The sequence below is a fragment of the Pantherophis guttatus genome, chromosome 4 (genome assembly GCF_059756535.1).
Source record: "Pantherophis guttatus breed Tessera chromosome 4, ASM5975653v1, whole genome shotgun sequence".
In the NCBI taxonomy this organism is placed as follows: domain Eukaryota; kingdom Metazoa; phylum Chordata; class Lepidosauria; order Squamata; family Colubridae; genus Pantherophis; species Pantherophis guttatus.
Genome location: NC_142066.1, coordinates 19,924,671 through 19,942,090, shown reverse-complemented (window position 1 = coordinate 19,942,090; position 17,420 = coordinate 19,924,671). Strand labels below are relative to the sequence as shown.

Below are 17,420 nucleotides of genomic sequence, written 5' to 3'. Positions count from 1 at the left end.
AGGCAGTGAAAACAGAGCTATTACAATCAGCACAGAATACAGCATTGAAATACAAAGATAAAGAAATTATGGTATTGAGACAAATATCTAGAAGTGTTAGGGATTTGAGGAGAGAATACCAGTTTTTAACAAAAAAAAAATATCTAAAGGAGTGAGTTTTAGATGGTTAATACCTGAAGGAATCTTGGTGACATGGCAAGAACAAAGACATAGACTAGATTCTATTGAAAAAGCGAAACTATTTTATGAACGATTTTGTGGACCATTAGAAGAAGATTTGGGAGCAATAGGAGAAATAAAGAAAAAAGATGAAGGGAAGGATAAAGAAGAAACTGTAAAGGAGAAGGAAGATAGAGCACTAAGAGAAGGAGCAAGATCAAAGGACCCAAAGGAACAAAAAGAGACAAGGGCAATGAAGTTAAAAACTAGTAACAAGTAAAACATGGAAGAAGAAATAAAAGCAATAACAATAAATGTAAATGGATTGAATGTGGTGACAAAAAGAAACAGAACCTTGAATAAATTAAATAGTTTGAAAATGAACATTATATGTTTACAAGAAGTACATATTAGAAAACAACATATAAAATTATTAGAATATTCAAAATTAGGAGTCTTATTTACTTCATTGATACAACAAAGCAAAAGAGGAGTAGCTCTGTACATTAAAGAAAAATTAGAACCTAAACTACTCTTTGAGGATGAAGAAGGCAGGATTCTGATGGTGGAAATAAGAATGAACCTTAAAGAAATACTTTTGATAACATTCTATGCACCAAACAAAAAACAAGAAGAATTTTATAGGAGATTACTCAGGAAAATTCTAAAATTGGACTATGAATTTACAGGTGAAACTCGAAAAATTAGAATATCGTGCAAAAGTTCATTTATTTCAGTAATGCAACTGAAAAGATGAAACTAATATATGAGATAGACTCATTACATGCAAAGCGAGATAGTTCAAGCCTTGATTTGTCATAATGTTGATGATTATGGCTTACAGCTCATGAAAACCCCAAATTCACAATCTCAGAAAATTAGAATATTACATGAAATCAATAAAACAAGGATTGTACGTAGAACAATATTAGACCTCTGAAAAGTATAAGCATGCATATGTACTCAGTACTTGGTTTGGTAAAAAATCATGTTTTAATGTCCTCCCTAACAGGTCAAAATCAGATTGTTCCAGAGGATTAAAACTTTACAGCTACAGAACTAGCATTTGTTCATTTGAATTTTCCTTCTTTTTCTCTTTTACAGTTTTCAGTAATGAGCTCTTATGTTTCCTAGCCCATTCATATCATCATTCTACTTAATCCACAAAGTCTCTGAAGAGTTTTAACAAACATTCCTTTCCCCTATAATTAATGTGGCTGCTTCTCAACCCCTTTAGGAATTCTCAGGCACAGCACAAAAAAGTAGCTCAAGCTTGAAAGGGTCTGTTAATTCCGGGACTAGAATATAATATTTATGCAGGCTATTCTAATTAGACTCCCCCCTCCCCCTTATGATTCATTCTTACAGATGGAACTTTTTCATATGTAGGGAGAAATGTTTTCTTGAAGAAGATGGAATTTTTCAGGGTGGTGATGGCAATATTGTCAATGTCACTGTCAGGAATTACATGCCTTATTCTGCCTACTAAAGCATGTTCGGTGGGGAAAACTCCCCTTATTCAGCACAAGTATTTTCTGCCAGGAGATTTCATAATAGCTGGGATAATATCTCAGTTCTACCTCCTATTTGAGCATATGGATTTCACAAGACATCCATCTGAGGAACTGGTTGATGAGCTCATGTAAAGATTTCTTTTAAGTGTAGCATATCTTAAACCATATACCTTTCTCTAATAAATAGGTTGCCCATATTTAATGAGTTATTGTTATTATTTGTGGCACAGATTTTTTGCTCTGTCTCTTGCCTTTTAGTTCCTTCATTCTGAAGTCAGTATAGATTGATCAGACTGATATTTCTTACTTGACAAATAACTACACAAACACACTTATGATGACTCTCGCACTGGTATTTTTCTTCAAAATCCATATTGAGATTTTCTTGTTTCTTACTGTTCAATGATCCGTTAGTGCTGTGCTATCAAATCATTATTTCTAGCGAAATCTATGTCAATCGTTTAATTCTTTCACTTAATATTAGGGAACAGTTGCGCTTGGCATTATTTTCCAAACAGCTGTTGAGCAGGCATGGAACCCAGATTAAGAGCCTCTCGGTCCTAAAGGAACATCTATAACTTTTATTGGGATGAGGAAGTCCACTGAATGTCTATCACAATCCTAGAAAAGCAAAAGTTATTTATAAGATTTGTCCTCACAGTTTACTTGAAACACATATTTCATGCCTGCACCCACAATAAAACAAGCCCAGAAGAAGATAAAAATACAAGACTAGAAATTACATAATATGTAATAAGAATTACTTATAGATTTTAATATGATTATTTTCCTTCAAGCAAGCTATCTGTTTCCTAGTGAAAATTGTTTTATAATGAATTAAAGGAATCATAACAACCTGCCTAGATCCACTCAATATACCTTTCATTGCAGATTTTTCCTCCAGAACTACCAACATATCCTTGCCTTGGTTTTTGCTGTAAAGGAGATCAATGAAAATAATCATATATTATCCAACATGAGTCTGGGTACTGACATCGCTAACAGTTATTTCACAGTGAGTTTGATCTACTTGGCTTCAATGGAGCTTCTCTCAACAAGGGGCAGATTCATCCCAAACTATAAGTGTGATGCCAAGGATGGGGCACTATCTGTCATTGGAGGACCTAACACTCAGGTTTTTTTCATGGCAAACATCTTGAATGTCTACAAGATGCCCCAGGTGAGATTTCTGTTTTTCTTGGACTAAATATACACTGTAAGAATAACCTTGAAAGGCAGGAGGATTAACTTCAGTCCTATAAAAAAAGTCTGATATAGGAAATTTGAGCCTAAACCAGAAGTATTATTTGAGAAAGCATCTCTGAACTGACCCCCTCCCCATTATCTGGGAAGTAAAGGCAGTGGAGGAAAAAGTGTTTTCAGACTTGCAAGATTAATGTCAACACTTTCAAATTGTCCTGGGTAGAAAACCAAAATCATGCATACTGATAATTCTTTTATTGTAAGGTTACTGTAACAAGTCTTAAACTACCTCCCATTTTTTCTTTTACAAATTTATGTTTATAAGAATATAACAAATACTAACTTTTCTTTTTATTATTTTTCTGTGGTTTGGAAATAAAGTGGCAATCCAGACAATGAGGAACAGCAAACCATGTGTTTGCAGAAGAGATGAATAATTTTAGACACTAGATTGTGGGTTCCTCAATCTGAATTCAAACCAATTAATGTACTATGTTTTCTTGACTTATTTACAAACACGATGAATAGAAACACCAATACATTTTCCCACCATCTTTTAGTAATAATATTAAAGATTTATGGACCTGATTAAGTAATGGAATAGTTATCATGATTTTTATATTTCCTTCCTTCCTTCCTTCCTTCCTTCCTTCCTTCCTTCCTTCCTTCCTTCCTTCCTTCCTTCCTTCCTTCCTTCCTTCCTCTCAATAAATGTTATTCATGGTAATTTGAATAATTAAAAAATGAAGTGATGTAGTACAAATGAATGAAAACTTCACATAAAATTAATTAAAATGCTCTATGCCTCATTTTAATGGACTGTCAAAAGCATGAGGGTATTTAAGAAAAAGACCAGAACTAAAACAGAAATAGCTGACTTCCTACAATGCTTCTGACATATTCTTGCTGATATTTACTAACACAAAATACTGTGATATTAAAAGAATTTCTCCTCCTCCTCCTAAAATCAGAATAATCAATGGATTAATAGTTCCTAAGGAGACATGGTCAATTCCATCAGCTAGAATGCGTTAGCAGGTTTTCTGTTGTTGGCAAATTGAATGTGGTAGGACTGTAGATGATTGATGCCCAAAGTTATTGACTTATGTCTCTTTAAACAAAAGCCAATACTTTAGCCTCTCTCAAATTCACTTCCCAAAGATTTAGCAATAGTTGCTTTTCATATCACACAATGTTGGTTTCTCAGGAACTGAGTGTCAAACCCCAGTCCGGGGTTTGCCATAACTGTGTGTGTGTGTGTGTGTGTGTGTGTGTGTGTGTGTGTGTGTGTGTGTGTGTAGAGAGATGGCTGAGTGAAGCGAGCGGCAAGCAAAGCTACAGTGGTGGCTACTTCCGGCTGTGCTGATAATCTGTTCATCAGGTGCCTGGGCTACTTCTGGGTGCATTGACCACCTGCTTTGCCATGTCCCACCCACTCACTAGTTGTGCTTCCTGGCAATCGATGAGGGACACTGCTGTGGCCGATGGCAGGAGAGCAGCAATATTGATGGCAGAAGGGATGGTGCTAGCGGTGGACATGGGGAACGTGACAGAACCTGCCCTGGAGGAGGAGGTGCCCACGCCAGAGGTCACAGGGGACAGTGCACTGCTGACAGTGAGACCAAAGGAGTGTGAAGCCAGTAGGGTGGTGCAGCCATCAGAGGCCTGACAAGTCCCGGAGGCGGTCCAGGAGCAAGGTCACCTAGGGGAGTGGTGGCACAGTTCATCTGTGGCTGGGGGCCCTGGTCCCCTCCAGAGCATGTTTGACTGAGTGGCGGGAGAGAGGTCTGATAGATGATGAGGAAGGAGAGTGGAGCATGGAGAAAGATGCAGAGGTGGTGGCAGCATGGCAGCTGCGGTGTTTGGGTCCCCAGCCAGCTCTGCCTCTGCAGACCTGATTGCATCTGGCTAGCCCAAAGTTTTATTTTGACACAGCATCCAGCTGCACCCATGATACCTGGCAGGTGGGGGCTTTGCAGCTGAATTCTTCACTGGGAGATTTGGTGGGACACCTGGTAGCAAGTGAGGGGACTATGATAGCAGGGAGCCTTGGTGCCCAGAACCAGAGGCAAGGTCCAGCCCCCCCCCCCCAAGTGACTCAGCAGGGCCCAGCATGTGCTGAGTGGATGCTGCAAGGGCCCATGTGGCAAATGGGGTTCTGGCCCCAGCAAGGACCCTAGGGCCCACCGCCATTATGGGTATCATTTGTCAGAAACCCTGACCACTTGGCCTTGTTTCTGAGCCAAGTCATTAGTCACCTGGACCAATATGCTCAGTTCTACCCATCGGAGTGAGTGATGGTCATGGCAGTCATGGCATTGTTGGAAGGGGAGGCTGAGTGAATGGCAGACTTCCACAGCGAGCATGCCCAGGAGTTGGTGGATGCAGGTCTCTTCTTAGAGATGCTTTAGGTATACTTTGAAGATGTGTCATGTGTGCAATGGGCAGAAGGAGAGCTCCTGTCGCTAAAGTGGAGAGGCCACTCAGCAGTGCAGTGTAGCCGGAGGGCTATGTAAACACCACCTGGTGCCTTCTGGCAGGCTCCTAGTGCCCCAGGACCCATGGCTAAACCTACTCACTCGTTGCTACATTGTTTTTGTTGCAACCAACCAGGACACTGTGTGGCCAGGTGCCTGGCTCTGGCTCCACAGACACTGGCTGGCACCCCCAGAAAGGCAGCATAGCTGCCCTGGCAGGCCCCTGAAATGTCCCGGACAGCACACCAGGTGGAGGCCTCAGTGATGGCTCCAGAGGAAGGAGAGGTGATAATGTTGGGGAAGTACCAGCTGATGCCCTATGACAGTGAGGATGATGGCCCAGAAGAACTGATGGTAAGCTAAGCCATCCATCCATTCATTGTCCCCATAACCATAGTGGGGCCCCACTCGAGTCAGCATGGGATGTACGTGGCTCTGGTCAACTCAGGGTGTACCCGATGCCTAGTCAGTCAGACGATAGCCACCGCACTGGGACTCCAGGTGAGAGTGATGGCCAAGCTCAATAGATTCAAGCAGGTTGGTGGCTCATTGCTGGGCGGGGCCCGCAACCCACATCACAGAGCCATTACAGCTATTTTTTTAAAAAAATTGATTTATATGCCGCCCTTCTCCAGAGACTCAGGGCGGCTTACAATGCGTTAAGCAATAGCCTTCATACTTTTGTATATTTATACAAAGTCAGCTTATTGCCCCCACAAACTGGGTCCTCATTTCACCTACCTTAGAAAGGATGGAAGGCTGAGTCAACCTTGAGCCTTGGAGAGATTCGAACCAGCAGTAATTGCAGGCAGCTGTGTTAATAACAGGGTGCTTAGACCACTGTACTATCAAGGCTCTGATAGTATTGATGGGGGAGAATTGGGAAGTCATTCAGTTCATTGTGCTGGCAACAATAACCAAATCCATCATTGTGGGTTTGGTGTTGTTAGATAAGTGGGGCCCAATGATATGGTGGGAAGGTGGGTATAGGATGTTGAGGATAGGTGTCGCACCCAGACCTCTTCCACACATGAAAGTTCAGGGAGTGGACCAGAGAGGAGTTCCAGGGGGGCTTCAGGGCCAGGCAGTCCCTCAGGTCTATGCATGTCCAGCAGCCAGAGAGCATGGACCCTTGCCGATAAAGCATCCGTGCAAGCGGAAACTCTCAGCACTGACTTTGCAACAGACTCATTTCACTCACATTCACTGGGTGTCGAGGCTCCGGCCTGATTAAAGGTTTTCTTTTGCTAGACGGTTCCTGAGCATTCTTCCTTCAGTTCTACCCAGGTCCGGCCTTGGACCTTTGAAACGAGATATTTTTTCTTCCTTTTGGAAAGTAAGGAGGGAAAGTACTTGACTTGTAACATACTTGTTTCTGGAATTTAGATAAAACATAATGGAAAGGAAGATATGTTACCAAAATATGAAATAACTAAAATGAAAAGGAGAAAACTAATTCCCTGTGCTCTTCCAGTACCTGTTGGATTGCAACCTATATCCATGTTTGCATGGCTATTGGTATATATCAATATTAGTTTGATTTAGTTAAATAAATACTATAATATTATTGTCATTCTTTAACCTGGACTACAGATTGGATTATATCAACTATTAGTAGATGGATAGCTGTGCTTCGCTGTGAAACTATGTGATTGGGCTTGATACATTGACACTTAAAGCTTGAAAATTTATGTAGAATGTGTAACTCCTTAGCATTAATATAAGGCAATTAGCAGTTGGAACAGAGTTCTTTTCAGGTGGGGAGGGGGAGTAGAACATCTAACTCCTTAGCATCGGAGCATGTTAATATGATACTGTATAAGGAATACTAATGATCTGATGGTGATTTTGAAAAATCCTTTCTTAGCGAGCACCTAGAAGCCAAGAGGAACATATGTGTCAAGTTTCAAGTTTGTAGGCTTTACAGTTCTGGAGATTTCATGATGAGTGAGTGGTATTTGGCTTTTATATATATATATAGATGAGGATGCTCATTCATTTGGTTGTGACAGAAACCAAACAAGTACAGACGTTAATGGATAGTTAGGACTGCAGAAAAAACCAATTGCAACCAGCCTGTCTTCCATTGAGGACCCGTATATTGCACAGGTCAGGAGGATGGACTGAGAAAATATCTACAGATCCCTCACATCCTGGACATAAATTGTTTCAACTTCTATCTTCAGGACACTGCTATAGTGCACTGCCTGCCAAAACATCCAGACTCAAAGATAGCCTTTTCCCTATTGTCATCACTCTGCTAAACACCTAATGCCCACAGCACTGTTTATGTGTAAAGGTATTTACCCATGTAGTAGGGCTGTATTGCTATTATCTTGCTCATCTTTCTCATCCTCGTATCTTTCCTACTACCTTCTTCTATTGGTCTCTTATGATTTATCACTTGCTTATATCTTATGATTGTACCATATGATTTATGTTATTGTTTGATGTTTATATGTACACTGAGAGTTTATGCAGCTGAGACAAATCACAACTGTGTTCAATCACACTTGGCCAATAAAGAATAAAGATTATGAGATAATAACTATGCAAATCTAGAAGAGGGTTATGGTGCATATCGAAGCAAAACCATGTTCTTATATTGTTCATCCTATCTTATCTCCATACCATCAAGACTTCCCATTTTTCTTCCATTTCCTATGAGAAAAAGATTAGGGAAATATGGGGATGGGTTTCCTTCCTTAATCAGGACCAATCACATTTAATCCTAAAAATTTGTAGTCAATTTCCATATAACATTACTTGACTTAATGCATTTCTGAGGAATCCAACTTTGTGTTTCTAGTACAATAATAGCTGAAAATTCTGAAATTGTTTCTGAACATGATTACACTTATATTAATATTGTAACAAAGACCATAATTTAAGGACAGTTTTTTTTTTTTAAAAAAATCAATATTTCATGTTGGGAAACCATGGTCTTTTTTCTCCTATATCTAGCTCACATATGGATATTTCCCATTGATAGATGGCAAGATACAAGATCACTTCTCTCATCATATTTTCCCAAATGTTGATCAACAGATTATGGGTATTCTCCAGTTGCTTTTGTATTTTAGGTGGATATGGATTGGACTGATTTCCCAACCTGATAAGAGTGGAGAGGGATTTGTAAAAAAAGCTATTCCTTTGTATTCTCAGAAAGGTATCTGCTTTGACTTCATGGAAGAGATGGTGAAGGAAACATTTTCTAATGATATTACAGCAGTATTTAAAGACTTTGGTAAATTGTACATTATTATCATGAAGAGCACTGCCAATGTCATTATCCTTTATTGTGAAAACCATGTCACTGTCATTTTTAGAATGTTGCCCTATTATACAGAATTTGAAGATATCCCTGTCGAAAGAAAAGATAAAGTTTGGATAATGCCAGCCCAGATGGAGTTTACATCCGTTCCCTTTCAAAAAACTAGGGGTATGGATGTCTTCCATGGTGTTATAACTTTTGAAGTTTCTTCCAAGAAGATTTCTGGATTTGATAAATTCCTTCGGATGAGAAACCCAAAGTCAGAAGTGAAACACCATTTAATGAGAGTGTTCTGGGAACAGGCTTTTGAATGCTCCTTTCCTAAAGATAATTTAGATGAAGATGCTGGGAAGCTTTGCACTGGAGAAGAGAAGTTGGGGAATCTACCTAGGTCTGTGTTTGACACCATCCTGACTGGGCAGGGTTACAGCATCTATAATGCAGTCTATGGTGTGGCACATGCTTTACAAGCCCTGCTTTCCCCAAAGTCCAAACACAGAGCAAGGACAGAAATTGGGAGAGAAATATTGTTGACTCAAAAAGCATGGCAGGTAAAAAAAATGAATGAACATTTCTCACTGCTCTTCTGATTGATGCAATGAGCTATTATGTAATGCAGTAAAGGAGAACACTGGAGTCTTCTCATTTGACTGTATTGGGGATAATTTTCAGTATCCTGCCAAAATATTTTCCCCATCATTTAGTGACTTAGAGAAACTTTTGTGGTTGTGAATAGATGAAAATGCTATAATAGGAAAGAAAAGTTGTGATGCAGCAGCACTGGCATGATTGGCAGTCTGTGGTGGAGAACACTAATTGTATTAATTAACCACCTCCTATGAAATCAATATCCTGATCTGAATACAATCTTCCTTCCTTCCTTCCTTCCATCCATCCATCCTCTTTCTTTATTTTTTCTTTATTTTCTTTCTTTTTTTGTTTCTTTTTTCCTTTCTTTCTTTCTTTCTTTCTTTCTTTCTTTCTTTCTTTCTTTCTTTCTTCCTTTCCTCTTTCCCTTTTTCTTTTTTCTTTTTTCTGTTCCTTTCTTTTCCATTAATTGTCATTCTTTGCTTCTATTTAGCTCCATCACTATTTGAGAACCATCTCATTTAATAACACTGCAGGAGAGAAAATTTCCTTTAATGAAAATGGGGATCTAGAGATGGGATTTGACATTATCAACTGGGTCATATTCCCAAATGAGACCTTTGCTAAAGTCAAAGTTGGAAAAATTGACCCATCAGCTTCTCCAGATAAGCAGTTTACCATTTCTGCACAAGACATCATCTGGCCTGCCATCTTTAACCAGGTATTTCCTGCTAAGATTTCAACCTGTGGACAAGTAGTCCTCGACTTACTTCCACAATTGAGCCCAAAATTTCTGTGATTAGGTGAGATATTTGTTAAGTGACTTTTGCCCCATTTTATGACCTTCCTTGCCAGAGTCATTAAGTGTATCACAGCAATTGATAAATTAGTAATCTGGTTGTTAAGCGAATCTGGCTTCCCCATTGACTTTGCTTGTCAAAAGATTGCAAAAGGTGATCACATAACCTTGGGACACAGCAATGGTCATAAGTACAAACCAGTTGCAAAGCATCTAAATTTTTATCACATGGTCATGGGATGCTACAAGGTTGAAGGATGGGATGCTACAAGATTCACAGGTTGTAACTGTGAAAAATGGTCATAAGTCTCTTTTTTCAGTGCCATTGTAACTTTGAATGGCCATTAAATGAACCATTGTAAATTGAGGACTATCTGTACTTTGTTTTCTTCCCTTCTTGCTTTTGACATTATAAATTTGAACCAATCTTATCCTTCAAGTTGTCTGGTTGAAAACTGCAAAGATGAAGAAACAATGGGTAGGTAGCATTCAGGAGTAGAATGATGAAATGATGCTTTAAAACAAAATGAATCAATCAAGGAATAATGAAATGCTGAATACAAAAATCAAAACTGTAATGATTGGATGGTTGGTTGGATGGTTGGATGGGTTGGTGGGTGGGTGGGTGGGTGGAGATTCTGTGAAGTTCCCTTTGGTGCCCCAAATGGAATGAAGAATTATAAAACTGTTGTTTTATTTTATTTTTTTTCATCAGTATTTTGAAGACAAAAGAAAGTGCTTATTGACTGGCATGGATGGGAAAAAAGAAATGGGGAATTCCATGTCAATGATCATATTAACTCTGGTTCAGATAGAACACCTGATCAGTGCTGTGGCCAAAGAAGAGAAAGATATTGAAAGTTAGGGGAAAATATTCATCTCTATTTCCAGCTAATGGATGCATGAGGAATAGCTCTTCTGGATCTTGACTTTCTCCTAGCCAAATGATACTATCTTCCTGTGCCCAATTCTTAGTTTTTCTGCCTTTGGGTTTGATTCTAACTCACCTTCCCTGTAATATCTCCATTCATTGACTGTAATTGCTTTTAAACAAAGAGATATTGGGACATCCATATCCTAAATTTATTATTAAAAGTAAATTCTACACCTAAATAGAATTTTTTGAATGAACTGTTGTAAATTGAGGACTATCTGTACATTGTTTCCCTTCCCTTCTTGCTTTTGACATTATAAATTTGAATTGATCTTATCCTTCAAGTTGTCTGGTTGAAAACTGCAAAGATGAAGAAACAATGGGTAGGTAGCATTCAGGTGTAGAATAATGAAATGATGCTTTAAAACAAAATGAATCAATCAAGGAATAATGAACTGCTGAATACAAAAATCAAAACTGTACTGGTTGCATGGTTGGATGGTGGGTGGGTGGCTGGATGGGTGGGTGGGTGGATGGATGGATGGATGGATGTTGTAGTAACAAGTTATAGTAAATGTTGCTTTCATTTCTTGATAGGTTCAACCTCTTTCTTTGTGCAATGACAGTTGTTGTCCAGGCTACAGGAAGATGAAAATAGAAGGGAAGCCATTTTGCTGTTACAATTGCCTTCCATGTGCAAAAGGGAAAATTTCAAACCAGATGGGTAAGAGTTGTCTTATGCCAGACTAAATTATTCAGTCTTTTTTAACTGTGATTCAAAATGCTAATATTTAAAACCTCCTGTAACTGTCTAATCTGGTGACCAAGTCAATGATATTGCTACATGTTCTGTCCCTCTTCCTCACACAGGCAAACATAATACCAAGCACGCCTGCCAATTTTTTATTAGGTAAACAGATTAGAATTCTTGGTAGACCAAGGTTTTGACAGCAAACTGCTGAATGCCTGCCAAGACAGGTTTCACTCCCATAAAGCAGAAGAGGACTTATCTTCAGTCTGTTCCAGGAACAACAAATTATCCACGAGACAAGAGTTTAGTCAATGTTCAGTCCCAAATATATCCAAGCCGAATTTCAGAGATCACGATGTGACTTTCAGGGTTTAACTTTGTCCGTCACAAAGCCTGAAGAGCAATCCCACCCATTTTTATTCCTGGTGGGGCATGATTCAGCTCAATCTCTGGCCCTCCCATGCCTCTTCCATTGCTGTGCATGCTTCTCCCTCCGACGCTGTCTGGGATCAAGCCAGGATTCATCCTCTTTGCTCCCTATCAATTGGTGCTCCGATATGCCTTCCTCCTGGCACATCCCAGGCTGTTCCTCCTGGCCTTCGGATGGAACCTGATGCATTGCCAGAAACGAGGGTCCTGGAGAGGGAGGCCTTGTCAGTTCCTCCCCATCACCTTCTGAGTCCTCTTCCTCTGTTAGGACAGACTCGGGAGTCGGGGTCACAACAATACATAAATACTAAAAGTGAAAAGATATTTCAGAGCATCCACAAATAAATATCCAATTTGGTTTGTTCTAATTTTTTCCCCAAATTATGACTTCTGATTAATGCCTATTTTTTAAGACGACAGGCCTTGTGTTGATATGTGTGTGGAAAAGTGGAAAAAGATAAAACTGGGATCCATTTGCTGATTTTAGGAGCTTTTTTTTTTTTTTAATTTGATTTATATGCCGCCCTTCTCCGAAGACTCAGGGCGGCTTACAATGTGCTCAGCACATTTCTTAGCTTAATTTCTAAAATAAAATACCATGAAATATATATTTCCCCCCTCCTCCAAAAACTAAACATGTTTTTTCACTTTGTTTAGGAAATACCTTAATGATAAAAATATTGTTATTCAATTCATTATTAGATTTTACAATAAGAGAGTCCGTACAACCAAGCAATAAATAAATCTCGGAAGATCTGGCCTATTTACAAAAAGGCACTAAAAATAAACAGGCATTATTTAATTAAATGAATCCAGGTACTAAGAAAGTACATCTGGTTGGAATGAGAAAAAGGGCCTTCTCCGTGATGGCCCCCTCCCATTGAAAGATCATCCACACAGAGATGAGACTGGCCCCAATTTTGACACTCATTTGAAAGTCCCTTAAAACAAGATTCTGCCAACAGACATGGGGAACCCAGACTAGGATGGAGCCCTTCAAGAGGCTCATTTGATGTGTGTTGTCACCAAGGTATGTGGGTTACTGTTTTTAATTCATTTATATTAGACTTTTGATTGTCTATAAGCTGCCCAGAGTCACTGAGGATGAATGGGCAGCCATATAAATTTTCTAAATAAATAAATAAACCCTGTTAATTAACTCTTAATCCCACTATCTGAGTATTTCTTGAAATTGGCCATGATATTTTCTTTTCCAGATGCAGTTGATTGCTTCCAATGTCCAGAAGATCGATATCCAAACAAGGCTCAAACTCTTTGCATTCTAAAAGAAATAACCTTCTTGTCTTACAATGAGGCACTGGGACTCACCTTGACCACTGTTAGTCTTTTCTTTTCTGTCATCACCATTGTGGTTCTGGGAATCTTCATTAAAAAGTGGGATACTCCAGTCGTCAAAGCCAACAACAGGAACCTCACTTACACTCTTCTCATTGCCCTTCTACTCTCCTTCCTTTGCGCTTTCCTCTTTGTTGGGCAACCTGACCAAGCGAAATGTCTCATGCGACAAACTGCTTTCGGCATCATTTTCTCCATAGCCCTTTCTTGTATTTTGGGTAAAACAACCATAGTTGTTCTTGCTTTCATGGCTACTAAGCCTGGCTCAAAAATGCGGAAATGGGTGGGGAAAAGGATGGCTATTTCTATTGTCCTTTCTTGCTCCTTGACTCAACTCCTGATCTGTTTAGTGTGGCTGGCAATTTCTCCCCCATTCCCAGATTCTGACATGCACTCCATGGCTGAAGAAATTGTTCTGGAATGTAATGAAGGTTCAGCCACCATGTTTTACCTTGTCCTTGGCTTTATGGGGTTCTTGGCTTCTATTAGCTTCACAGTGGCCTTTTTTGCCAGGAAGTTACCTGACAGCTTTAATGAAGCCAAATTTATCACCTTTAGCATGTTGGTCTTCTGTAGTGTCTGGATATCATTTGTTCCAACCTACTTGAGTACGAAGGGCAAATATATGGTGGCTGTGGAGATTTTCTCCATTTTGGCTTCTGCAGCTGGATTACTGGGCTGCATATTTTCCCCCAAATGCTACATCATTATTTTGAGACCTGATTTAAACACAAAGGGACGTTTAATAAAGAAATAAATCTGAATATGGAGTTTAATCTGCTCATTATTCATTTTAAGTTTCTCCCTATTAGAGCACAACTTTCAGGTATTGTTACATGCTGGAGTTTGTTGAATCTGGAATCTGTACAAGAAATGTAAACATATGCACATCACCTTTAATCAAATATATCTGACACATAGTAAGGAGGAGAATTCTGGTCTCATGTTAGGAAATGCCTAACATGTTCTATCAAGTGACACTAACTCTCATTTCCTTGAAGACAATTGCTACTAAGAGGGGCAGATAAAGTTTTCCATAAGTAACATGATTGGTTTAAGATCTTTGTGCTGACAGAAATCCTACAAATTTTGATCACCTACAACATTACATTTTGAAGAGCCAAAACTCACAATTTATTTTCCTTTGTTCTTCTGAATTGGCAGATAATTTTCAAGTAATTTGTTAATCTAGAGACTTAATATGGTCTAGATTGTCAGTGTTATCATCATTCCTAACCTGGGATCTTCTGTTTCCTGAAAGTATAGAGTTGCAGACTTCATGACCATATAAACTCCTGGAGTGAGCAGTGAATTAGCTTGCAGTTCCTTCCTTCCTTCCTTTATCTAACCTCTTCAGGCCCAATAAATGTATCTCCATAGCAGACTCATCTAAGTATTGAGGAGGAACCAAAACAGCATGAATACAGCAGAACACCACATAACAGGAGCCCAGGCCAGGATCTCTCCCCAAATCACCAGTGACTGGAATGTACCTCAGGAAAAGTTGGCAAAGTGGCATAACACAATGCTGCCCATTCTAAACATGTGAGTTGATACAGAAGGGAAGAATGGTTGATTGTTTTGAAAAGCACATGGAAAACGGGGGGCAGAGCTCAAAGACCTAAGGATCTATCCATTTCTTCAGGCTCCATGGTCCAAGCGATTCTCAGATATTGGGCAAGGCTTCTCCAAAGGCATCACCCCCTCCCCCACCTTGCTGACTGCAACTGTGAACATATTTCAGCAAGTTTTGTCTGGTAGATGCAAGTTTGATTTGAAGTCTCATCTTTGAATCTTATTCCAAATAGCGAACAATACTTCAGATGAACCATGCACCAGGAACAACCCCCCAAGTCCCCCTGAAACCCATCCAGATCCAGATCAGTAAACATGGGGTTGAACAATCTAATGGGCACATTCTCCCTGAAATGGATAGTGGTAGTAGAGAATCTCATAGTAATAAGGGCACGAGCTGACTATGATAATGGAATCACAAAGATAGCTCTCAATTTCAGATCAGAGAGCTACAGGAACACCAGATCCAGTGTGTGGCCATTGCCCTATTCAGGCTCTGGATGACCTGGGATAGATCTATGACTGTCATGATGTCCTTTGACTTCTGACCCTCATTGTACCCCACTCTTAGAGAAGGCCGATTGAAGTCTCCCATGGAGACGTGAAATGGATTCAACTAATAAGAGATAGAAGTTGCTCTTCGTAAATCATTAAAAGGAGGGGAAAGGGTTTTCAGAGTGCTAGCCAATCCTTTATGCTCACAAGCAAGGCTGCTGAGCCTTCTTTTCATGCCTTTCCAGAGGTCAGGAGGGTCCACCTTGTTTATGGGGGGGGGAGAATATTCCACAGGCTTGGGTCAACAATAGAGAAGGCTCTCTTCCTAGATTCTACCGGTATAAATCTTTTGGCTGACAGAATCCCAAACATACTTTCCCTGCCTGATATGATGTCAGTTCCTTAGGTAACCATGCTCTATGCCAAGTTACACACTGCAATGTCCCACAATGACACACTTGTCATCTGCAACCTTCAAGAAGCAAAATCAATGGGGAAGTGAGTGGAAAGCTAAAAATGGAAATCACAAGACCACAGTATGCTGCCACTTCTCAGGATTGATAATGGTAACTGGGAATGCCAGAAATGCTGTGATGTAGATTTAAGCCATCTCTTAGTTCTTGGTCCCAATTAATTTCTGTAAGTGAGATTACCTAGATTGTCTTCCTCAAGCACATGCTTGAACAGAAATAAGACATGAATAAAAATATTAAGGGCCATTTTTCAAACTTTGTCAACTTCTGATTCAGATTGGACCTTAACATCTATCACTGACAGGTCATGCACTCTGCAATCCTGTGCTAGCATGAAACCACTGAATGTTAATTAAGGGGATTGATTTATTTCTAATTGAGCAATGCCTGTTTGCATTTAGTTCCTGACTATAAATGTGCCAGATATTAAGAAATTTACATATTACTTGGCAGTAATTCTCCTATTTTAAAAATCTAATACCGATTCGCATAATAATCTCATATCGGGGTGCTTATATTGATGCTTTCTGAGCTTGGTTTTTTTCTTCCAGATGTTTCATTATGCAAAAATAGACAACATCATCAGTGTTAGTCCTAGACTAGCACTGATGATGTTACTGAGTTTGAGTAATGAAATGTCTGCAAGAAAACAACCAAGTTTAGAGACCACCAATGATTCCTCATTTTAATCTTAACCTCCAGATATTCTCCATTATTGAAATATTTTATCATTTAGACATTTTTTTGGAAATAATGAAAAGCAAAATAATGGTTACATTAGGAGGAGGCAAATGTATACTATATGGTATATTATTATTTAATGGGATTAAATTCCTAAATTCAGCAACTGCAATCCAGTTCTATTCCTTTCCTTTTACACATATATACTAACACAGGAGGGATGTGGTGGCCCAAAGGCTAAGACACTGAGCTTGTTGATCGAAAAGTTGGCAGTTTAGCAGTTTGAATCCCTAGTGCTGCCTAATGGGGTGAGCGCCCGTTATGTGTCCCAGCTTCTGCCAACCTAGCAGTTTGAAAGCGTGTAAAAAATGCAAGTAATAAAATAGGGACCACCTTTGGTGGGAAGGTAAGAGTGTCCTGTGTGTCTTTCACATTTAGTCATGCCAGCCACATGACCATGGAGATGTCTTCAGATAGCGCTAGCTCTTTGGCTTTGAAATGGAGATGAGCATCGTCTCCTAGAGTCAGGAACAACTAGCACATATGTGCAAGGGGAACATTTACCTTTATCTTTACCTTATACTATCACGAGTTCCTTCATCTTGGAAAACAACATTTTAGCATCAAGTAGAAGCCATAGTTGGGAACAATCTAGAACAAATGAGATTGGAAGTTGATTTTTGGATTCCCTGAAATATTCTTTCACTTTTGTTATTTATAAAGCAATATCATTGAATAGAAGCTATTTGTAGTTTAAATATTAGCATTTTGA

General features: G+C 39.4%; 1 protein-coding gene across 1 annotated transcript; it reads left to right on the top strand.

The window, feature by feature from the left end:
- Positions 1-2,649: 2,649 nt before the first annotated feature.
- LOC132711609 (vomeronasal type-2 receptor 26-like) lies at positions 2,650-14,188 on the top strand. The gene is made up of 4 exons (XM_087893476.1): positions 2,650-2,853; positions 8,318-9,178; positions 11,486-11,612; positions 13,286-14,188. Exons 1-4 carry the CDS (start codon positions 2,650-2,652, stop codon positions 14,179-14,181), a joined length of 2,088 nt encoding a protein of 695 aa, XP_087749602.1. The 3' UTR covers positions 14,182-14,188.
- The last annotated feature ends 3,232 nt before the right edge of the window (positions 14,189-17,420 follow it).